Source organism: Rhizopus microsporus (genome assembly GCF_002708625.1).
Source record: "Rhizopus microsporus ATCC 52813 unplaced genomic scaffold scaffold_21, whole genome shotgun sequence".
In the NCBI taxonomy this organism is placed as follows: Eukaryota; Fungi; Mucoromycota; class Mucoromycetes; order Mucorales; family Rhizopodaceae; genus Rhizopus; species Rhizopus microsporus.
The window spans coordinates 111527-133747 of NW_019671936.1; the positions used below are offsets into that span (position 1 = coordinate 111527).

The window sequence follows — 22221 nt, forward strand, 5'->3', positions numbered from 1 at the left end:
GTCAAGAGTACCTTGCTGCAAAAAAACCGGCTGTTGAAGCAGAAAACAATGAAAAATATCAAAATATCAAGAAGCGTAATACTGACAGCCATTAAATTGGTTGCCCTTGCATGTTCTATGCATCTCTGAAGGTTGTCGGGTTTGTCATCAGTAAAGTCAAGCACAAACACAGCCATCGTATAGTAGGTGATCAGTGTGTTTATATAATCAATAGAAAATTGAACGCTGCTCAAATGGAAAGAACAGTTAGCTTGCTTAAATTGCCAGGAGATACACCAGCTAGAGTCGCAAATATGCTTCTGAATGAAGGATCCCCAGTTCAAAAAAAGGGTATATATAACATATATTATCAATTTGTAAAGCAAGCCACTGGTGCAGACGATAGCTTACGTTTCATTATGGTACTTGAAGAGAAGAATTACCATATTAGATACTCTACCAACAACTCCAACGAAGTAATCTTGATTTTTTTTTTTGCCCACGTTGAAGCAATCAAAGAGGCATAGCATATGCCTGAGTGCATTGTTATCGATGCTACCTATAAGATGAGCAGTCATCGTATAGTGCTTTTAAAGTTTGTGGGCACTAGCAATGTATATGGTGAGCCTCGTAATCTTTTGGCGCCATTCTATATTGTCGGTGCATGGATGAATCAGCAGTAAATTATAGATGATTTGTTCAACAGTTTAGATCACTGGTTTTTAATGGAAAAACGGTGCTACCCATCGTCTTTGCCCCTGATGATGACAAAGCTTTAAGATTACCATTAGTTGATGTATTCTCTGAGAGTGGTAAGCTTTTATGCTACATTCACATATCTAGAAATTTTCAGAAGCATGGCCTATCCAAGCTTGCATCATTGTATTCAACCGTTAAAGCAAATAATATGGCTAGATTGGAAACTAGAGACCTAGTGGCAGAGATAGCACTTGCAGCCAACGCTGACGAGCACTTTAAGCAGATTTTGAAGAAATATAGCGAATATTTCAGCCAAGATGAAAGATGTACAAATGGTGGTGTACATGCGATCCAGTGTTTAAAGAAGATGTTAAAAGAGAAAGAACACTGGGGTGGGCTTTATGCTAACAAATACATGCATTTGAATAACTGTCCTTCAAATCGAGTCGAGTCAATACATTCGTCTTAGAAGCACTTCATCCAAACGTCTTCTGGAAAGCTAGACCTAGTTACAAGAAAATTCGATTATTGGGCCAAGGGACGTCTCTTATTAAGAAAACTGAAAAGCGAACAAGAATCATTGAGGCAGTCTGTTCACCTTATATCTCCTGAACATGAATACAAATCGGTAAATTCCAAAGGAAAGGTGTCAAAATACGCAATTGATATCATCAAACATGAGATGATCGTCTCGATTTCTAACAACTGCGAGTACGGTAATAACTGCTTGTGCCAAGTGAAAAGGAACTTTAGACTACCTTGCCGACATCTTCTTGCTAAATATGACATTATTCCTCTGAATATTGTTCACAGACGTTGATTGAATTATGAAACATACAAGCAAGCAGAACAAGAAAGTACATTACAAGATAAAATGGCTGTTGGTAGTAAGCCAAAGATTGAGGATAGGATCCTAAATGAATTAGAAAGCATTCGATCTTTATCTTGCGATGCATTCATAGAGCAGCAAAAGTTAACCATTTTACATCAACTTCAAAAAGCAAGGATAAAATTAATGGCTCCCAAAGACCAGCCGCAGAATATGATCTTTCCAACAGTAGTTGACGATAGCAAAGGGGGACCAAAAAACACCAAGCGAATGATATTGCCCTAGAAATCTTCAATGAAGAAAAAAAAAAAAAAAATTAGAAAAGAAAGTAAAGATATGGGCACACCTCCAATAGAGAAAAAAGGTAATTTACAAATTGAGATAAGTTATGAGCTCTACATTCAAATATCTATAGTTTTATCGATGAAGCCAGTGGCAAGATCTTTAGTTGTTTGACGAAGAAAGAGCTGAAGCCAAAGAACAAGTTCTTTAAAAGAAGCATGGATATACAGAACATCAGTTGCTTTATTTCTCCAGAAGCTGATGGAAATTGTGGCTTTCGAGCCATATCCATAGCTGTATATGGTACAGAAACGAGATGGATAGAAGTTAAAGATCGCATGTTGGAAACGTATATAAGATGCGAAGGTAGCCTATATCGTGATCGATTTGGAGTGAACGAAAAGGCCAACATTGTAATCACCTTGACCTGTAAAGCTGCTCCAAACATGAACTTCAGTCATTGGTTTGGCACTGTCGACTTATCTCAAATTGCAGCAGATGTGTTCCAAAGGACAGCTGTCGTTGATTCTAATGGTAGAACTGAAATAAATGAATCAAGCTTTCTCTTAACTTCTTTTAGTGCTAAGCCGAAGGAACCGTATAATCTGATCATACTTTGTCTCGCTAAAAAAACAAATAAGAGACATCTTCCATTTGAGACTCCATTATGTGTGGCTCAGACGACTTACAATCATCCGCAATACTTCTGTGCTCGTTGTCATAGAAAAAGGGGATAGATCCTGTATGATCAACGCGGTGATTTATAGAAAGGGTCTCCTGCAAAGTCTGCTTACTAATCCAGCCTTCTGAATGGAAATAGCGTGCAATGACAAATTTAATCGGGGCACGGATGTATCTTAATGCGCATTCTATATGATTACAATAATGCATGAAGGAGAGATTGATTCGTTCTTCTTTTGTAGCATCAGCGTATTTAGGGTCACGTAGAGTTTTAGCGTCGCAAGGGTCAAAATCGTCCTTTAAGGTAACCTTGAATTTTTGAGCTGGGATCTAAGTTCATCTGCATAATCGTTGTGTACCAAAAGAGTCACTACGTTACAGTCCGGGTAGTGGATACCTAGGACGCGGTTGCTGTTAATGTCCAGTTTGCGTAATCAAGATCGCAGTTGTCCGATAGATACGTGAGCCTTAGTGGGGAGGTAAAGGCACTGAGAGCCTTGGTTTTTCGAAGGTGGCTGCAGAAGTCATGCAGTAACCCTCTTGCCGCAGTTAATGTGTTTGATGTTGTTGCTGCAATAAGCTACCCTTAAGACGACGAATCTGTTTAGGGTCACTCCAAGGCATGGGAACGGTGGTGAGCTCGGAGGAGTCAAGCAAGGGTTGATTGTTTGCAGCCAAGGTGTCTGTGAGTGCACTGGAGGATAAGTGCTCCTTATTTAATTGATCATGGAGTTGAATAGTAGTGGCACGAAAAACGCACGATTTCTGATCTGGTAGCGGCAAGTTCGTCGGGCCATAGCTAATAGAGGTTGGATGTTTTTGTGGGATTGACTCAGTGTACGATTTGGGAGTTTCCTGACTGTGTCTGAACGTTTTGATGATCGCTTCAGTTGAAAACAGATATGAAGAATCAGGAATAAAAGATTGAACAATAGATCTCATAGTTGAAGCACAGTAAGAGACACCACAGCCGTTGCAGTGTAAAATAGGTTGTGAGGGTTCAGTCTTCGCACTGTTATTGCGGCAAAAGACGCCCTATCTTGCACGTTGAGGGTAAGCTAAGGATTTGCGGTATGTTTCAAACTTTTCAAGCAATTCTACCGTTTTCTCCATTGTGATAAAACTTGTTGCAGTCATGATGTTGGTTGGATTAATAAAGCCAGGCGGTATGGTTGAAGCAGTTGCTTTCGCTGTAGTTGGTGTAACGTATAAATTCGTGAAAAAGCTATTATTACGCTATTGACGGAGGTTGATATTAGCCTTGGTCATATCTTTGATCACGTGATGTTTTGAACGCTTCTTTAGAGGATAGTGGCTTCTGACTATTATGAAGAGACAGAGAATGGTTTAGCAATGTTGGTGGCTTTGAACGCGTTAGAAATGGGTATGAATTGAGTGAAAGACAGCTGTTTGAAGATTGAGGGAAAATGTCGCTTCACTGCACATCGATTCAGGCTTCGACTTCACCGTCATCAAAATTTAGAGTACTTGAATCTACTCTTAAAATCTACACTGTCCAGATCTCTCCCATTTCGAAATGCAATCTTAACTGTGTTACTAATTCCAACTTTCAACAGTCAGCCTCCTCGTTCTGAATAAGTCAGTGTAAGTCCATTTGAACTTAAAGAAGTTGTTATTGCTTTTATTTTTTTGTATTTGTTTTATTTATATTTTTATTGTTGTATCTCTTTTTGTGTTGTGAATACGTTTGCAAGTATAAATAGTCTTGCAATACAAAGAATAAACGAAGTCGATTTTGTTGCCTTTTCTCCGCTAAAATAATTTTTGGAGTTAATTTTGTTGATATATATATCACATGATCAAATTATTGATATGAAGAACCAGTCTACACGCTCAATTCATAGAATATTATTGATTAACAGTCTCCTACAGTCTTCTGTTAATTATTTCGTTATCTACTTCGCCGTTTGACGAAGCTGCACATAGTATTCAAATTAGCGCTTGTTGTTATTTTTTTGGCAAAAGTTGTTTTAAGTAAATTGCTTACATACTCAAAATGGTGCTATCATTCATGCTGTACAAGAGAAAAGAGACAAATCGGTAGAAAAAGATGCTGTCTACAGATTTATCTGCTTATATGTATGATGACAATAAAGACTGACTTTTTTGAATTTTTTTTAAACGCGTTTCTTACTCTCCCTTTCTCTGTAATGTTAAATCAAATGACAGAGTGTCTATGCTATTAATGTCATGGATTTGTTTGCTAGAATCATCGATTTGCGTAAATATTCGAGTTTTGGCTGACGTAATATTTGTAGCATGGATTTCAAAGCATGATTACCTAATCATGCGTTTGATTACTACCACCATTTCCCTTTTTTGAGGACAAAATAGAGTATTGTTATTCGTTGAGAGAATGGCCTAAACACGATTGTCTGACTTTTAATATGAAGACGTCACCGAGAAAAATGACTCACCTACCCTATTTAAATAAATTCCCTCTCTTTTTTTCTTCTTTTTTTATATAATTTTCCTATACATTTTAATTCTCCTATAATACAGCTATCAAATATTTGCGACTACAACTACAGCTATCACTACTTTGCTTATAAAGATAATCAAAATTTCGTCAATAATTACAGTTATAGATATTATACAACGAGCTGTTGTATATACAATCAATTATGCTCTTTCACATAAACATCCATTGATGCCGGCATTGGATACTGTTGATACACCCACAACAATGAACGTAACAGCTTCGGAAGTATGCTCATCACCTACTGACATAAAGAAACCAACAGTACATTCACCTACAAACAAACAACAACGTAAGAGTCGCTCTTTTCACCTTCTTATTCGGGAAATAAAAAGGCTCCGTGATGAAAATTCAACCTTACGTAATAGTGTTGCTTTGTTGAAAAACGACATTAGAGATGCAGCTGTCTCAAGACAGAACACAGATGCTAGTCACAAGCGATTTTACGATGAATGCATGGACAAGAACAACAAGTTAGAAATGGATTTAATGGACAAGGAAGATGAAATCAAACAATTGAAAAAACAAATTGAAGATCTGCAATCTCGGGTTAACTCCGGCGGAGGATTAACGTTACATGATGCGGCCTATTTTAAGAATAAGGATTCCTTTATGTTTGGTTGCTATGAATTTGAAGAAGATGAGATGCAATGCCAGCCTGTTGCCAAGGAAACAGCTTTACCTGAAGCTGAGGCCGAAATGGACAAGCCTGCATTGGACGAAACAATTTCTGAAGTACATGCAACGGTTGAGGAAGAGAATGAGGAAGAGGAAGAAGAACCACAACAGTCGTTTGAAGAAGTTGCTACCTCTTATATACATCAAGCTATATTATCAAAGCTTTCCAGTGCTCGTGTCAGATTGGAATTAGACGATCTTATTGTCAAGTACGATCCTACTTCGGAAGCTATTTCTGCTACCTTGGCCAGTGCCTTTTTACATTGGGTATCTTCCTCGCTCAGCTTGATGGATAAATCCCAAACTGCTGCTAAATTGTTTGCTACAAAGATACAATCCGGCATCACTGACTTTTGGGAAGCTATATTGCAATATTATGCAGCTGAAGAGGAGTGTCAACTGCAGTTATTGAAACAAATCGAATTAATCCTTACTGATGCTGATAAATTGAAATTTTCTGGCATTATCACCAGTCATTTTGATCGACTTATTTTGATGCTTTACAAATATCATATTGTTGATGATGATGCTATCGTTGCCTGGTGGGAAGATCCTATGAGCAATACAGTCTCCCAACAGATTCGCTCAGTAACTACTCGTTTCGTTGAATGGGTTCAAGAAGAAGATGAAGAGAGCGAAGAGGGCGACGGTGAAGATGATAGCGATGACGACAACGATGATGCAGATAATACCAATGATGATAATGACCAAGACCATGAAGATGATACAAACAGCAGTGAAATTGAATCTGAAGATGAACAAGAAATTATCAACAGTATCCTTGATACTCATAACAAATACTGCTGTATCTGCCTTTTGGAAACAGACAACAAGACCGACTCACCTACATCCATGACCAAATTAAATGAATGCAGCTGCTATAGTAAATATTCCGATGCACCTGCCATCCCAAAACCTAAGAAATCGGTAACGATTTCGTTGTAAATATTCCTCTCCTATTTAGACCATAATAAATAAAATTCAATTTAGCAAAGTATATACTTTATATGAAGTTTGAAAAAGGGGTTTGTATATGGGCATAAGTATACAAAGCATGTTACACACCAAAATAATAACAAACGAACCCTTTTACAAATGCGATAGAGCGTAGATTTTACAGCCTCAAGTTATTCATTAACATAGAAACGGAGCAGAGTGGCCAAGAAGTAGTCATAGAGGGCCGTGAGCGTTTTATTTGAAGGCTTCTAAAAGGATAGGAGCAAGCGTTACACTATTCGGCATTAACTACTTGACTAGTTTCTTTTCGGCAATGACATCTCAAGTTGACACAAGGGAGTATGAACGTATAAATGTCATATTTATCAAGACATATGGTTTGATGACCTTATACAAGAATAGTTGGTAATTCTTACATCATCATGATCTATCTGGATCCCTGAAAATTAGACTTTGATTGACACGTACCTGATGCATATTTTTCTTGTAGTTGGTTGATCTGTTACCTATGTAACAAAGATAGTGGCTACCTTCTTAAATACGCTATTTACAGTCAAGTTATTGAGCGGTTTAATATTAAAATATTGCATGAAAAATTAGATGTCTTACTTGCTACAAGAGAATTATTTGCAATAAAATGATTGCTACTTGCTCCAACAGTGGACAAGATCGTGCTTAAGGAAAAAAAGTTGGCAATAGAGTACTCCTTAAACGTGGTACATTCAAGAGAGCTGACAGTGTGTACTTTCTGGTGCGTGTAGTGTTCATTGTGCTCAGCCTTGTTGCCTTAGCAACAGCAAAGCGCCAAGAACGTGATATAATCCTTCCTTATTTAGATCCGGTCCGAAAACCCGCCTAAACTTCGCCTATATACAGAAATAGGTAATCCCTTTCTGTTCCCATTTGGTTGGTCTACTCCTTTCAAGAAAAAAAATTCTTTATTTAGCCGTATCCATTTCAAGCCAATAGAGGAGACAAGGAGAACAGGGGCTGTAAACAAAAAAGCAGCGTTTTTAATAGTAAAAAAAAGCCCACATACATAAACAGCATTTTGTAAAAACGCGCTATAGCATGAACGGAAGGCTGACATTCTTGTTGCACGTTAAGCTTCTAGAATATTTAGGTTATGGGCATGTGGTTGTTAATTCCATTAAACAACAAGTATAAAGAATAATAAAGCCCATTCATAAAATAATGGCACATCCTTTGACCATTTTACTATTTAGCTGCGGACGATCCATATCGGCACGTTTTGTTTTCTACTCGCTTGGTCGATCAAAGTCAGAAGTAAAAAATAGGGTCAAGTGATAAGATGACAAGCAAATCATTTTTGGTTTGCGCAACATTCTGTCGAAAATAATGGAAAATAATCAGCGTTGCGTACGGTGTTTTATATACAAATAAGTAGGCTTACTAAAGGTGATCCAGCCGCGGGTAAACTACGGATGCATATTACTTTTATTTTCTAAAGTTCAATCAGTTGATCTTTTTCATTTCATGCAGTGACGAAAGTTCGTGTGTCCTTTTAATAAAATGCGAAAATTAATAAAGTGCCGCGAAACGGATCTAAATAATCTTAATGCAAAAAATGAAAATAAAAATAAAAAATAGTCTATCAGTTATTTTCATTAAACCCACTACGGGTGATTCATTGTAGGTTACATTTTCTCTTCCAAGGAGGCTGAATTATGATGTAACCCTCGCTAAATTTGACCCAACAAAAGTCACTGCAAATTAACTAAAGCTACGTGTTTTGGTAAATGAAAATTGTGAAAACTCAAATTGACATGTTACAATTCAATACAATATGACCCAAAGACATTAGAAATAACTTGTCAGGGCAATATTATTTCCGATCATTCTATGATGAAACAATCGAATAATGCTTCAAGTGATCACAAAAAGCCATTTTTTTCTTCCGCAGCATTTTCGCCATCCTTCCATAAATAAACACTGTGCCACAGTTTAAGCGCGCTTATATAAATGGATAATTTTCTTTCTTTCTTTCCCTTCTTTTATTAATTCTTTTTTTATTTATTGTTGCATCTCTAAAAAATGACTGAATCTATTCAATTCTATGACCAAGAAGATATTTATCCCAATATCTTTTTGAATACTTTCCAGGAGAAAGTAAGCAAAAGATTATCATTCTCTAAATTACTGCAAAAAAAGCCAACGATCATGGGTCGAAAGCTCAGTATTTTTTCTCGTCAAAAAAAGCCTGAATTGAAATTGGTGATCCCAATGACACTTGAAAGAAAAGAAACAAACTCAACACTCGCTAGCAGCACAGATGATGAATTGATAACGACGCCTACAAGTGAATCATTCAGTCTATCTTCAACACAACTTCAGACAGCTGTAACAACCCCTTCTTCAAAAAGTCTAATCGATTACTCGGGTCAGGGATACTCTAACTTTTATATCAAATTGCCTAATGGAAACTGGATGGTGAGAATTAGAGATAGCCAAAGGAAGATTGTTGGTACATTCGAGATTGATGGATCCATGATTTAAACCCTGTATTTCTATGTAAATAACACTGTTACTCTAAATGCATCTATACATACATACATATACCCCCCTCTTTCTCTCTCTTATCATATTCCACTCCCTTACACAAAAAGAAAAAAAAAACTTCCTAATATATTCACATCTCCTTTGTACATTCTTCTTCATTCTCCTTTGACCTTTATTCTTATGCCTTTAAACATCATCCTTTTTATTTTATGTATTTCATTATTATAAATAAATTACCATAGAAATTTCTAAATGTCTTACTTTTCAATGATCGCCTTTTTTAATTTATCATTGTCTTTTTTCGATTGCCAATGGTTGTGCAAGATCGAAACTGCTACTTAGAGATGTTAAGCCTCAGTAACACAAGGAATCATCTAATCCGAGTAGGAAAACTACGAAAAAACGCCCAAGAGAAAAGCTTGTCAGGTTGGGATGATCATATGCATCAATATCAGAAAATATCCCCCTTTCATATCCCTTCAACTGCTCTCAAGTGCATTTTATGCTAGGTTGATGTGCATCCTTTTTTCTTTTTATCATTCAACCTTGACATTAGAATACCGCGGGCTCAATAGGAACGCATTTAATTTTTAATTTATGCGGGACAATCAATACTCTACTATAGACAGATTCATTCAAATAGGACGACTAGCAAGGGTGCCTTTTTTTTTTCTTTATTCCCCTTACGGAAACTGATACTATCGGTACTAATCAAGTTTAATGATTCCCGTTTGCAGTAAATTGACCTCATTATATCAAACTGACAGGCATAGCTTTAGAGGGGTCGTCTGCAGTACAAGCCACCAAGGCATCCCCAATTATGGTACGGTTAAATGAGCACAAGAAAATCAAGGGGGAGGAGAACCAATTTGTCGCTAGACAACTGATAGACAACTGATAGACACTAACTGATTGTATTTCAAGACGATTGATAAACGATATGTATTTTGTTTATATGCTTCAATATTTTACAACGCCACCAAGGATCAATGGAAGCACATTATATAGAAGTTGCTCCTGACAAACTTGCGTGAATATTGATGATGTTATTTAGTAGCCGGAAAAAAGTTAAACAATGGCGTCATAGTTAAAGAAGGTTGTGGAAGAGACGAACATTAACATTGACATTCTTCAGCTCATATGAGAGCAACTTCCAGCACAAAATTGCCCTCATGCCAATTCATATTGTTTCAAGAGGCTTTTGATGCCATATCATCACAATAACATGTTGTAAATGAGAATACTGCATGCACTCTGCGGCACAGAATATGTCCCTTTCAAAAGAAGACAAGAGGGACCATTTTGAACATTTTACATAGGCTATCTTTGAGGATTGAGTGTTTACTTTAAACTATATTCCTTGAGCATATCAATTTACTATATATCAGATAGCTTTTGATTGTCAATGTTCTCTTTGTCTTCTTCTTGGTTTATCCTATTAGCAGAACACACTGTAGGGATTTGCTAGGGACACGCAAATTATGTAACCGTATACCAAGTTCTGGTCTTTGCTACTTCTCTGCACTACTTGAGCTTTAAAATTTTGCGTGTCCCGTCAAGGAAAAAAAATAGTGCATCCCCCAAAATAGGAAGGTGTTTTTTTGCGTGTCCCGCCCAAAAAGTTGAAATAAATGACTGTAATCTTTATTGATAGAATGAGTCCATACAAAAAAGATTCTCCGTCGAATGAATTCTTTGGAGAATTTTATGAGACGGTCGGATAGAGCCAACAAGGAAGGATATATACTGCTTCACAGTGAGCATCTAGATCATTCTTGTATCGTGTCAAAGAACGCGTCTTCTTCTTGGTCATCCATATCGAAATCTACTCGTTTTTCTTCTGTTGATGCTGATGAATCTGTTGATAATAATATCTGCGTGAAATTGAAGCATGACATATGTTCTCGTCGATAATGGTTTTCAAAAGTCGAAGAGTTTGTCCAATTTCCAAGAGCAACAATGTCTTCTTTTGAGATACCACGGGGTAGGGCTAACGAGGATGCAATAGATCTGACGCTTACATTTCGCTCTTCCGTGGAAATTCTAATCATGTTGCGAAGCCATGTAGAGATTGTTGACGTGGCTAAAGGTTCTTGTGGACACCTTGAATTCACGAAAAGCGAAGAACGAGTGGAAAGGTGTGATAATGAGGGGTGATCTCTAAGAGCTATGAATGCTCTAACAGGACAACGAGAGTAGTCTTGGTTCGGAAAGATTGTAAATGGTTTGATGATATGACGATGGTCACGAATTTCTTTTGGAGAGACCACTTGAAATGTCAGTTGAAAACCACTGTTGATATCTGCCGACTGTAAATCGATACTATGGAGGTCTGAAGGTCGCAAAAAGGCTGTCATCGCTAGGAGAAAGGCTGTTTTTTTCTGCAAGAGGGATAGTGGTGTGGACGTGGTGGACTGAATCTGTCGTATATGGTTCAGAGTTGGGGAAATGTCAATTGTTGGGCGATGAATCTGTTTCGGAGGCTCCCTGCAGGTAAGTGTATCAAGAAGGTTATTTACCAAGGCTAAAGCGATCTTTTACCAAAAGATCTGGAGTCCAATCGTAGTGGGGACGAACGCCAAAAGCATACAAGGGAGAATGCAATGAACTATCAGTCGCGCTTGGAGATGCTTGACGTTCTTGTACCAATTGCTGACGAAACGCATTAAAAGATTCTTCAGTAAATTCTGACATAAAGGAGGATCTAGATGCGGTTTTGACCGAGCGAAAAAGAAGATCAAATAATAATTATAGGACATTAGATCTCTTTTATTGGTTTTATTGGTTTTAAATTTCATTATTTTAAATAAAAAGAAGATCACAGCATATATCCTTCCTTGTTGGCTTATCCTCTGGTCTATTGACCAATTCCCATTTTGTTTTCGAAATCTGTAAGGGCGAATAAGGAAGAACGCAAGTCATAGCGTTTATTCATTATATGTCAATTAACATTTGCCTGTAGACTTGAACAATTGCCTTTGGAACCAATCAGTCAGAAGGTTGATGAATTGGAGTTGATTACAAGATATACCACTGCGGCTATCAATCCATTGTTGGAAAACCTCATGAAGCACGTCATGTTTCGGTGGTATGAAAAGAAAAATTTCAGTCAAACACAAGCGCAATTTTTTTGTCATTTTCGCGTACTTTAGGACTTCTGTCGCCAATGACGAGTGCAAATCCAGTGAGATGTCATTGTTACTGGCCAGACCTGATTTTACAATCAGCATGGTGATATGCACGGAGATCGGGCAAACAGTAGGATATGGAGAAGTGAAACCGGCATCCCAGGCGCTGAATCACAAGCTGGTCGGAAAAGACTTAGTGCGATTAGCGCTTTTAGCAAAAAATGCTATTGATACGTATCGTAGCAAATTTGTTCTGTCGTTTCTTGTCATTGGTAAGTTTTTCTGTTTTTATTTTGAATGCAAAAAAAAAAAGACATATTAACACTCTTTCTTTGATTCTTATCATGTTGAATAAGGGCATCATGCGACGCTCTATTTGACTGATGGTACAAGAAATGGCTTCTATCCAATGGTCGAAATTGCCCATATTCAGTTGCCAATGTCTTTGAAAGAACTTCCACTTTTCATCGCACAAACCGACCAATTGACAATCGTTTCCTCAGCCTTTTGGAGCTTGTGCATCGACCAGAAAATGGATCAACAATCATCACTTATGCCAACCCTTTCCGACAATGAAATAGCAACAATTATGGATATCCGCACCAACCGCAAAAGAAAAGCAAATACCAGCCGCCACAATCATTAATACCTCTCATCCTACTTGATTCCTATACATTTTTATTAAAACAGCTAGTGAAGTATATTACTCAAATGAGTCCTTTTTCGTTTCACGATATTCGTTTAAAAAAACCGCGTTAGATGAGGCTGACAAATTGGGAATCTTTTTTTTTTTGACTGCCAGTTTTGGATAGACTTTTTTTTTCTGATTGCCCACTTACTGTTTTCCCCTAATCGCACATTCGTTTGGGTCATTACATAAGTTGTCTATTTCGACACTTGTCCCAACACTGGTAAGAATGCGAGACGAAGCCTTTGAAATGGCTTTGCTTCACACTGTTACAGGCTTCTGTAATCCTCTTGGACAAAGTGTCTTCCTGCAAAAACCTATGACGCTTAACCTTACTCTTTGCCACTGCCCAGAATTGTTCAATTGGGTTAAGTTCAGGAGAGTAAGTAGGAAGATAGACACATTTATATCCTCGATACTCAATATACTTTATGTTTTCATGTGTGTGAATGGGTGCATTATCCATAACAATATAGTGGCCCTTCATATGTGGATGTTTGTCCATTTCATCGAGTGTCGTTTTTAAGAAACTGATATAGTGACCAGTAACAGTTCCTGAGCTTATATATCCATCAGATTTTCTCTTCTTTGTAGGTCTAGATTTCTTTACACCGACGGTTATCAAACCTGAGGCAGAAATAACACCCAATATAGGCACTGTATTTGCTCTCGTAGTAGGCCTGGTAACAATAGCACGAGTACCTTTATTGGACCAGGCTCTTGAGCGTTTCATATTTATATCAAAAGCAGACTCGTCAAGAAACACGCAATTCGTCAGAAAGTCCACGTCTGTATTTTCCCATTGACAAACCCAATTGTGTCGCTCCTCAATCTTTGTTGGACTGTTTCTCTCAATAGAATGAAAATCTGCTTTTTTCAACGAAAGGTTGCACTCACGCCTCATAAAGTTATTAACAGTGCTGCGTGATACTTTAAGACCATGGAATCGCTTCAGTAGATGCTCAGTCACTTCAACAACAGTAGCAGAGGGATTAGCATCAATGAAGTTGATAACAGTCGTTTTATGCTCTTTAGTTAAGATGCACTTACGACCGGTCTTTTTACAGCTCTCAAAAATACTGTCAGGACACGCATTATACTGACTAACCCACCTATAAGCTGTCGAGGGTGAATACCCAACTGCTTTGCTGCAGCTGAAGCAGTCATACACTTTTCAATCTTCAGATCGAAAAACCTAGCTTTATCCTGGACTGTATAACGCACATAGTCCCGTTTTGGTTTTGCCTCCTTCATATGAACATCTTCATTTTTTGGCTTTTCTAATGACATTGGGCAAGTCAGAGATGATTCATTGGGGACTGCATTTCTCAAGTACTCTGTATGAGTAGCAATAGTCTCAACAGTGAACTCATTCCGATCAACAATATAGTCCATGGGCTGAGGGCCACCATTCTCATCAATAACATTCCCATGTCCATCTTCATATAGAAATATAGTACTCATGTTGAATTGTAAAGTATTAAAAAGAAAAAGTATGAAGCCATGAGCATTTGTTGACATACTAGGAAGAAGAGAGAGAATATACCGACAGCTAATTGGTAATTCCCAACAGACAAACTTAAAACCTTGCAAATAAGGAGTTGGTGCAAAACCAGCTTTTTCGTGAGTATTGTTTATGCTCGAAATCAATAAATTCTTGGTGTATACTTTGGCAATATAATGTAAACACCTTAGAAAGCATGGGAATCGACTTTGAAGGAAATATGTAAAACATCAGTTTTCAAAGAATAACAAGTATTACCTTTTCTATAGCTGTAAAGAATATGGTTTCTTTTGAACGATTTAAAAGATATATTTAAAGATATATTTGCTTGTCAATTATAATACACTTTTTTCATAAATATCTCTCACACAATAAAATATCAATAACAATTACACTTTAGTTGATTATTGATCCTTTCTTTATTATTAAAAAGACAAAGAATTCTGTCTTTTTGAGAGAAGAGAAGGTAAATGTGGTCAACACTTATAAATAGCACATAACTGAGAAAGTTGTTAGAGACTTAATATAAATAATCTGATCTTGGCTTTTCTTTTTCTCTTATAAAGCTCTCTTCTTTATAATGTAAGTATTTAATATCAATGTAATAACTGATATACTTATTATTTCTTTATTCGTTCTTTTGCTTCTGATGGGCTCTCTTTTATTGTTATTTGTTGTCTCATTTGTCGTTTGAAATCATCATTTGTTTTTATCAGTGTACGAATAATTTGTGAATAAATTGTAAACTCGTACAATAGGTCTGGCTGTTAGTGCATAAATACAATGTAACATTACAGCTTATTACCATGGTTTCACCACTGCTAACAAAAAAATTAATTTCTATAAGGTCCTGTCTAGGTTATTATTTGGAAACATGCTAGTTCATATGTTTCTAATCGCTTAAAGTGCTGAACAAATGCATAGAATACAGTGTGCTAGCATATAAATATACATTTCTATATATACATAGAGCAATATATTAGCTTTGCTCTAATAAAAATATAAGGTAACCCAAGCGCGGCGTGGGATTAAACCCGTAGATTGGTAAGATAAGCACTGTAAGGGACCATACTAATAAAAAAGGCAAGATACACAAAGCCACAGTAAGGTAAGAGTAACCGTATCCCAAAAAGCTATTGATGAATATAAAGGAGCTATAGTTTGTGCAAACTGAATTGGTTTAGATTTGAATATGTTCGGATCTTATAATCTTATTACAGCTTAGTTTTATTTACGATAAAAGAACCATTGAAAGATTTTCAAGAATAAGGGTGATTGTTAACCTTACAATTCGATGATATATGCTATTCATTCCTTGAGTCTTTTTTTTTTTCAGATGCTTAGCCATGTGTGGTGTAAGCATATTTATATTTTATAGCTTACACATAGCTTTTGGTAACAGGATATTCTATGTACGACTAGACGAGTGGCTACACGCTTACTGCGTTCATATGACTGTGTAACCATTCCATTTCCTAGGCAACTGTAGCTATCCTCTTTTTCACTTGCCTCTTTGCTGTTATGATTAATTATCAAATCATTTGATGCTCATTGGTTAAGATATATTTAGACATTTTTTAAAAGATAAAGAAATAAAAAAAGAGAGAACAAAAGGAAGATAAAAGATAAAAAGAAAGCAGTAGTGAGTCAATAGGCTTCTATTGCGATTGTAACTAGTCGTTAGTGATCTACTATACGAGGTACATGTACCCGATATCTTTTAAAAAGATGGACGAAATGATGTACCATTGGGGTAATAGGAAAGTGAAAAATATAAAAAAGATTTTTGACATCAGCAAACAAGCCCCGGTTTTGAACTTTTTTCTATTTTCACTCTATTTTTTTTTTCCATTTTTTATAGTAAAATTTTTATTTATTCCCTTTTTTCTTCTTCTTTTTTTTCTTTATAATATTCTTCTTCAAGGCTCCATTAATAAGTCTATATTCTTTTATCTTTAAAGCTGATTCCGCAAATAAACCAGGCATCTCCGAACAGGTATGTAACATTCACCATAAAACTGTGTTGCGTTTCACATTATAAAAATATTATTTTTGACATTTTTATTCTTTGTGTATTTTCTTTCTTTTTTTTTTTCTTTTCTCTCTTTTCGCCATCTCAGTTCCCTCATGTCGTCACAACCAAATACACCTCAGCCTACAGCTACCCCACCTCCTCCTACAGGTGTCAGTCAAGATCTAAGTTCTAATACAGCAAATAACCATTACCCTCCTTCACCACCACTGCCCCTGGAAACTCAAAAATACGATGTGGTTACACCAACCCAACCACCACCAAGAAGAAGTCGTAAAGAATCTTATACGGATCATTGCCCGTCATTTGGTCCTGTAGCTTATATGCAAAATGTATTTGCTATAGACAGACATACATGGTAAACACAATACACACTTTGAATCTTGATATTCTCTTACATAAATTAGCATCGATGTTCGTCTTTACACTAAAGTCGACCGTGGATTCTTTTTAGCAGATAACGATTGGACTTGTTACCGTAGAAACTATTTCCAAGTCAGTGGTTCCTTCTCTTTGGAAGGTATTGGTGTGCTATATGAAGGGCAGGAATATCCTTGTTATGTCAAGGACTCAACTGGTCAGCTTGAAGAAATCAATTGTTTCATGTTGGGCGTCAGCGCGAAATTATCCGATTGTGATAAGGCCATTCAGTTAATTCAACACACGCCCAAGAGAGACAAAGGCCCTCAGACCACACCCACGCCCAAGCCTATTCGCCCAGGTGGAAATCTTGGCTTTAGCGCCGTGGGTTCCGGACAAACTATTGTGACTTTTGAACGTTTGCAATTTAAAACAGCTACTGCCAATAATGGCAAAAGACGAGCTGCTCAGCAATATTATGTGATCGTGATGGAACTGTTGGCTAAATTAAAGAATGGTAATACGGTGACAGTAGCATCTACTACTTCTTCTCCTCTCGTCGTTCGTGGTAGAAGTCCTGGTCACTATGCCGAGACAGATGGTGCAATTAGACAGCCTCGTTTGATGACTACAGCATCAACTGGTGATATCCATCAACCTTCCTCTTCTTCCGGCCCTGCTACCCCCAACGGCGGTATTCACTACGGTCGTTCCCAAGGAACAAATAATAGCAGTGTATATGCTGGTCATAATTCAGAAATGTTTCAACCTCACGAGTACATTTCATACGAGTACCACAACTATTCTAACTATGGACATATGGCACCACCTCCTACTTCTGCAGCTACAGGCGCTTCGACAGCACCTACTACACCCATGTCTCATCCTCATTCATACCCTGGAACACCTCACCACCCTATGGTTGCCCCACAACCTTCACAGCATTATTTCTCAGGACCTCATGACCGAACACATTCTGCTGCTTCCACAGAAACATACCCTAATCATCATAATAATGATTATAATGAAAACGGTAGTCATCATCATATCAAAGAGGAGGTGCAACAACAACAGCAGCAACAGCAGCAACAACACCATCATTCTTCTCCTTATTATTGGCAGAGAAGCGAGGAGCACCACGCTCCTCCCCCTTCCGCACAAGACAATTGGAGCAGAATGAGAATGGCTTCTAATAACAGTGCACACTCGAGTATAGATCACTCTCAGCACGGATCACCTTATATGAGTCACCCTCATCATCCTCCACCTGGACCTGCGGCTCATGATCACCCTTATTACTCTCATCCTTATGGACATTCTCCGGCATCTTATAACCATCAAGGGTATGCATATATATGCACTTATAAACACGCGCAAACAATTTTTTTAACCGATTTATAATAGTCTGCCACCACCACCTCCATCAGTGACTCCAGATCATTATCCTGGTTATAACCACCATTATGAGTGGCAATCAAGGCCAAAATACAATAGTGGTCCTATTTATCCTCATAACTCGTCCTATGACCCAGAGAACAGAAGACACGATTACACTACTGAGAGACATCCATCTGAACAACAGCAGCAGCCTAACGCCATGCCTTCGTTGAATAGAGAAAGTGTAGCAAAATAACTTTCCCCTTTTTTTTAATAATTAAACCAGAACCCTTTTCTTTTCTTTTTCCCTTCTTTTATGCATTGATCTATCAGTGACACAATTGGTTTTACCCTTGTCAAACTTGTTACACGACGCACATCATTTCCAAAAAGTGATATTACAGGTCGTAGGCAGCATTACGGGCGCTACATTCAGGCACAACTTCCCCCTTAAGACACATTAAATGAAATTATGAAACATTAACTGGTATTTGATCAGAAATCTTGGTGAAAAAAAGAAAGAATCCACACTATATTAAATGTTTCCTTTTCGAAGATTATATAGTACCAAAGCGGTAACAGAGTGCTTCTGATGTCTATCTTTGTTAAATCACTGCTGTCAAGTAAAAATTGCTAGGTTAATACAAGGCGGTTTTGGTATATGAGTTCATTGCTGTAATCACACTGGCCGAGAGAGAGAAAAATAAAAGAAATTGGAGACTTTTTATTGCTTTCTGATAACTAATATTCATCAGTGACGGCACCTTCACTAGCACTTTTAACTGTTCTGCAATATTTTGCCAATATACCCTTTGTATACTTGGGAGGCTTTGGCTTCCATAAACTACGTCGTTGCTCGAGCTCAGCATCAGATACATGTACTGTGAGCTCTCTTGTTTTTGCATTAATCGTAATCTTATCTCCATCATTAACAAGTGCAATAGGCCCACCTACTTGTGCTTCTGGACAAACATGGCCAATAATAAATCCCTAAGAGCAATTGTTTAAAGATCGTGTTTTGTGCATTGTTTAGCTTTACATGTGAAGCGCCAGAGAATCGACCATCAGTGACTAGGGCAACATCTTTGCCCAATCCGGCGCCCATGATGGCAGATGTAGGCTTCACTATAGGGTAAAGGGAGAGCGTCAGATAAACGTTATTGTTTATGATATACAACTTACGCATCTCTGGCATACCAGGTCCACCTTTAGGGCCTTGATAGCGTATGACGACAACAGATCCCTTTGGAATCGCCTTTTTTTCAAGTGCTTCAAAGATATCGTCTTCGTCATCAAATACTCTGGCGATACCTGTAAATTCCAAACCTTCTTTTCCTGTGATTTTGGCAACTGCGCCCTATTGAAGAACGTCAAAAGACTTGCTGTAAATATGATGACTATCTCTTACCTCTGGTGCCATATTGCCTCTCAGGATGGTCAAATGTCCGGTTGGCTTGATCGGATTACTTAAAGGCAGGATGATATCCTGTCCTTCTTTCAGTCCGTCTACTGTAGCCAAGTTTTCTGCCAGTGTTTTTCCTGTAACCGTCAAACAGTCTCCGTGCAGCATGTTGTTTTCCAAAAGGTATTTCATAACGGCTATTGCATTTTAATGAACGCAGCCCCCTCTTTTTACTTTATTCATTACCTGGTGTGCCACCAACACGATGAAGATCTTCCATTACATATTTACCACTAGTTTATAAAACGTTACCATTTTGGACAGCTGATTTCTTTATCCTGTTCTCACCTTGGACGCAGATTTGCCAAAAATGGCGTTTTATCAGAAATTACTTGAATATCATCAATGGTTAAAGGAACATCGGCTGCCTTGGCCATAGCAATCATATGAAGTACGGCATTAGTTGATCCTCCCAAGACCATGATCAAAGTTAATGCATTTTCAAATGCTTTTCGAGTCATGATATCTCTTGGTTTGATATCTTTTTCAAGTAGGACACGGATAGCCTGGCCAGCACGTAAACATTCTTGTATCTTGGCCGGATCCTCAGCAGGAATAGACGAACTATAGGGCAAGGACATACCTAGGGCTTCAATGGCACTTGACATCGTATTAGCAGTGAACATGCCTCCACATGCACCAGCACCAGGACAAGCATGACGGATGATGTCCTTTCTTTCCTCTTCGGTGATTTTTCCACTGATAAATTCTCCGTTGCACTCTAGCGCGTTTCCAATATCGATCTCTCGATCTTTACAGCTTCCCACTGTGCCTCGGCCCTTTTTCATCGTTCCACCATAAATAATCAATGAAGGTCGGTTGAGCCGAGCAACAGCCATCACACAGCCAGGCATGTTCTTATCACAGCCTGGAATTGAAATATTGGCATCATACCACAGTGCACTCATGACCTACTAAATGTGTCAGATAAGATAATGTCAAAAACTTTGCTTTACCGTTTCAATAGAGTCTGCAATAACATCTCGACTAGGCAAGGAAAAGGACATTCCGGCACTTCCCATTGGAATAGCATCACTAACACCGATGGTATTAAACTGGTAACCTACTAACCCGGCATCCCACACTCCTTGTACGACCTTGGCTGCAAGATCATTAATGTGCTTGTTGCAAGGATTACCGTCGTAACCGCTAAGTATCATTAGCTTTTTTTTTTTTTTTTGTTTTTCGCAAAGAGTTACTTACAAAGACGTGACACCAACTTGGGCTTTATTCATGTCTTCGTCGTTTAAACCAGTGGCATATACTAAATTGCTTTAATACACATGATTGCTTTACTATATGACTTACATTGTGCCTGTGCAGCTCCAGCAGAAGGTACCTGCGTTATAGTACGAGAATACTTGTTTAAAGCGCCAGCTTCCGCCGACACATGGCGGTTTCTTGGTTCAAGTTTGTGACTAAAGATATGTAAAAGTATTGTCATTTACGCAAATTCAAGACACAACTTACATATAAACTTCGCCTGTAGATGTGTTTGCCATTCTTTTTTTTTTACGTGTGAAAATGAAAAAAAGAGATGCTGTTATGCAAGATGACACCTTAAATAACCACTCTGATTGTATCACCAAATATAATAGTGGGTTTACTTTTTCCCTCTCATTTTTTGATGTCTTTGCATATAAAAAAGAGACAGTTGTGATGTTTCTTTGATTGATTTATAGACCTACAATTCATTTCTGTAGGTAGATCTAAACCACAATGAGATATTGCTGCTTATTCTACAGATGCTTGTCTACAGGTGAAACTGAGGCGGCCTTTTCTGTGGATAGATGTAAAGCACGTGATGAATATTCACCTATCCGCAAAAAAGGAGCTTTGTTCTTACGTCTCTTTCAGAAAATATCTCACATTTCCAACAGGATACCAATAGAAGAAACAAGCACCAAGAGAGCCAAGTACAGGATTTTAGTTTTAATTGGTACGGTTGAAAGTTTTTTGGCAAACACTTGGTGCACTTAAAAATGCACTCAAAAATGGACAAATGCTACGGGCGCTGCCTTGGGCGTTACCTATGCTGTCACTTTACAGCTTCACACTATCAAAGTCTCTAACTAACCTAAGGCTTCCCAGTTCACTATCTCTGATATAAAATTCGAATTTCTCATAATTACACTTGTTTTTGCATCTTTGTTGGTCAAACTGACAACATAAAATTAAAAATGAATAACAACATTTCTTTTTTGCCTTTTTCTTCTTCTTGAAAAGAGACAATTCAAGATGATAACTTCATAAACTCGTGTTTAGCTTGGCGCTATACATTGAAAAGCTTTGTTGGACTTCATCATAGGTAGTGCACGTAGCATTAGTCTATTTTTGAGTGCATTTTTGAGTGCATTTTTGAGTGCACCAAGTGTTTGCCCAAAGCGTTGATCTAACTTTGACTGAGCCTGAAAGAAAAGCCCTAAAAACAAAAGAAAAGGAAATAAAATTAAGAAGCAGACAGTTGAATGCCCTGGACAATATATACTATAGTAAGTTTAAAAATGATAATTAAGAATAAAAAACTCGCTGATTCTTGTTTTAT

General features: G+C 37.6%; 10 protein-coding genes across 10 annotated transcripts; 6 read left to right on the plus strand and 4 right to left on the minus strand.

The window, feature by feature from the left end:
- Nucleotides 1–591: 591 nt before the first annotated feature.
- Nucleotides 592–1593, plus strand: RHIMIDRAFT_315863 (uncharacterized protein; the record flags this gene model as incomplete). The annotated part of the gene is made up of 2 exons (XM_023615027.1): nt 592–600; nt 686–1593. 2 exons carry the CDS (start codon nt 592–594, stop codon nt 1145–1147), a joined length of 471 nt encoding a protein of 156 aa, XP_023462472.1. The 3' UTR covers nt 1148–1593.
- Nucleotides 1594–2007: 414 nt separating this feature from the next.
- Nucleotides 2008–2398, plus strand: RHIMIDRAFT_241276 (uncharacterized protein; the record flags this gene model as incomplete). Its single annotated transcript, XM_023609545.1, has 2 exons — nt 2008–2323; nt 2370–2398. The coding sequence occupies 2 exons, from the start codon at nt 2008–2010 to the stop codon at nt 2396–2398; spliced, it is 345 nt and encodes a 114-aa protein (XP_023462473.1).
- Nucleotides 2399–3019: 621 nt separating this feature from the next.
- On the minus strand, nt 3020–3607 carry RHIMIDRAFT_241277 (uncharacterized protein; the record flags this gene model as incomplete). The annotated part of the gene is made up of 2 exons (XM_023609546.1): nt 3020–3505; nt 3572–3607. 2 exons carry the CDS (start codon nt 3605–3607, stop codon nt 3020–3022), a joined length of 522 nt encoding a protein of 173 aa, XP_023462474.1.
- Nucleotides 3608–5141: 1534 nt separating this feature from the next.
- Nucleotides 5142–6593, plus strand: RHIMIDRAFT_241278 (uncharacterized protein; the record flags this gene model as incomplete). Its single annotated transcript, XM_023609547.1, has 1 exon — nt 5142–6593. One exon carries the CDS (start codon nt 5142–5144, stop codon nt 6591–6593), a length of 1452 nt encoding a protein of 483 aa, XP_023462475.1.
- A 2024-nt stretch (nt 6594–8617) lies between these two features.
- On the plus strand, nt 8618–9397 carry RHIMIDRAFT_267692 (uncharacterized protein). The gene has a single exon (XM_023612015.1). It carries the CDS (start codon nt 8661–8663, stop codon nt 9120–9122), a length of 462 nt encoding a protein of 153 aa, XP_023462476.1. The 5' UTR covers nt 8618–8660; the 3' UTR covers nt 9123–9397.
- A 1497-nt stretch (nt 9398–10894) lies between these two features.
- RHIMIDRAFT_241280 (uncharacterized protein) lies at nt 10895–11482 on the minus strand (the record flags this gene model as incomplete). The annotated part of the gene is made up of 1 exon (XM_023609548.1): nt 10895–11482. The coding sequence occupies one exon, from the start codon at nt 11480–11482 to the stop codon at nt 10895–10897; it is 588 nt and encodes a 195-aa protein (XP_023462477.1).
- A 94-nt stretch (nt 11483–11576) lies between these two features.
- On the minus strand, nt 11577–11819 carry RHIMIDRAFT_241281 (uncharacterized protein; the record flags this gene model as incomplete). The annotated part of the gene is made up of 2 exons (XM_023609549.1): nt 11577–11612; nt 11667–11819. The coding sequence occupies 2 exons, from the start codon at nt 11817–11819 to the stop codon at nt 11577–11579; spliced, it is 189 nt and encodes a 62-aa protein (XP_023462478.1).
- A 495-nt stretch (nt 11820–12314) lies between these two features.
- Nucleotides 12315–12899, plus strand: RHIMIDRAFT_241282 (uncharacterized protein; the record flags this gene model as incomplete). The annotated part of the gene is made up of 2 exons (XM_023609550.1): nt 12315–12525; nt 12610–12899. The coding sequence occupies 2 exons, from the start codon at nt 12315–12317 to the stop codon at nt 12897–12899; spliced, it is 501 nt and encodes a 166-aa protein (XP_023462479.1).
- Nucleotides 12900–16431: 3532 nt separating this feature from the next.
- Nucleotides 16432–18651, plus strand: RHIMIDRAFT_69983 (p53-like transcription factor). The gene is made up of 2 exons (XM_023615577.1): nt 16432–16835; nt 16885–18651. Exons 1-2 carry the CDS (start codon nt 16573–16575, stop codon nt 18236–18238), a joined length of 1617 nt encoding a protein of 538 aa, XP_023462480.1. The 5' UTR covers nt 16432–16572; the 3' UTR covers nt 18239–18651.
- On the minus strand, nt 18643–21190 carry RHIMIDRAFT_267694 (dihydroxy-acid dehydratase). The gene is made up of 10 exons (XM_023612016.1): nt 21147–21190; nt 20985–21094; nt 20880–20940; nt 20633–20825; nt 19965–20587; nt 19863–19909; nt 19623–19813; nt 19397–19571; nt 19254–19339; nt 18643–19204 (listed from the first exon to the last, which is right to left on the minus strand). The coding sequence occupies exons 1-10, from the start codon at nt 21176–21178 to the stop codon at nt 18956–18958; spliced, it is 1767 nt and encodes a 588-aa protein (XP_023462481.1). The 5' UTR covers nt 21179–21190; the 3' UTR covers nt 18643–18955.
- Nucleotides 21191–22221: the final 1031 nt, after the last annotated feature.

Bases quoted from the DNA above. Each gene is read 5' to 3' on its own strand.
- RHIMIDRAFT_267692 (XM_023612015.1), top strand. From the start codon at position 8,661: ATGACTGAATCTATTCAATTCTATGACCAAGAAGATATTTATCCCAAT.
- RHIMIDRAFT_69983 (XM_023615577.1), top strand. From the start codon at position 16,573: ATGTCGTCACAACCAAATACACCTCAGCCTACAGCTACCCCACCTCCT. The intron at 16,836-16,884 runs GTAAACACAATA...TACATAAATTAG, and splicing joins GCTATAGACAGACATACATG to CATCGATGTTCGTCTTTACA.
- RHIMIDRAFT_267694 (XM_023612016.1), bottom strand. From the start codon at position 21,178: ATGGCAAACACATCTACAGGCGAAGTTTATAT. The intron at 21,095-21,146 runs GTAAGTTGTGTC...ACATATCTTTAG, and splicing joins TCTACAGGCGAAGTTTATAT to TCACAAACTTGAACCAAGAA. The intron at 19,340-19,396 runs GTAAGTTGTATA...TTTACCCTATAG, and splicing joins ACCTGGTATGCCAGAGATGC to TGAAGCCTACATCTGCCATC.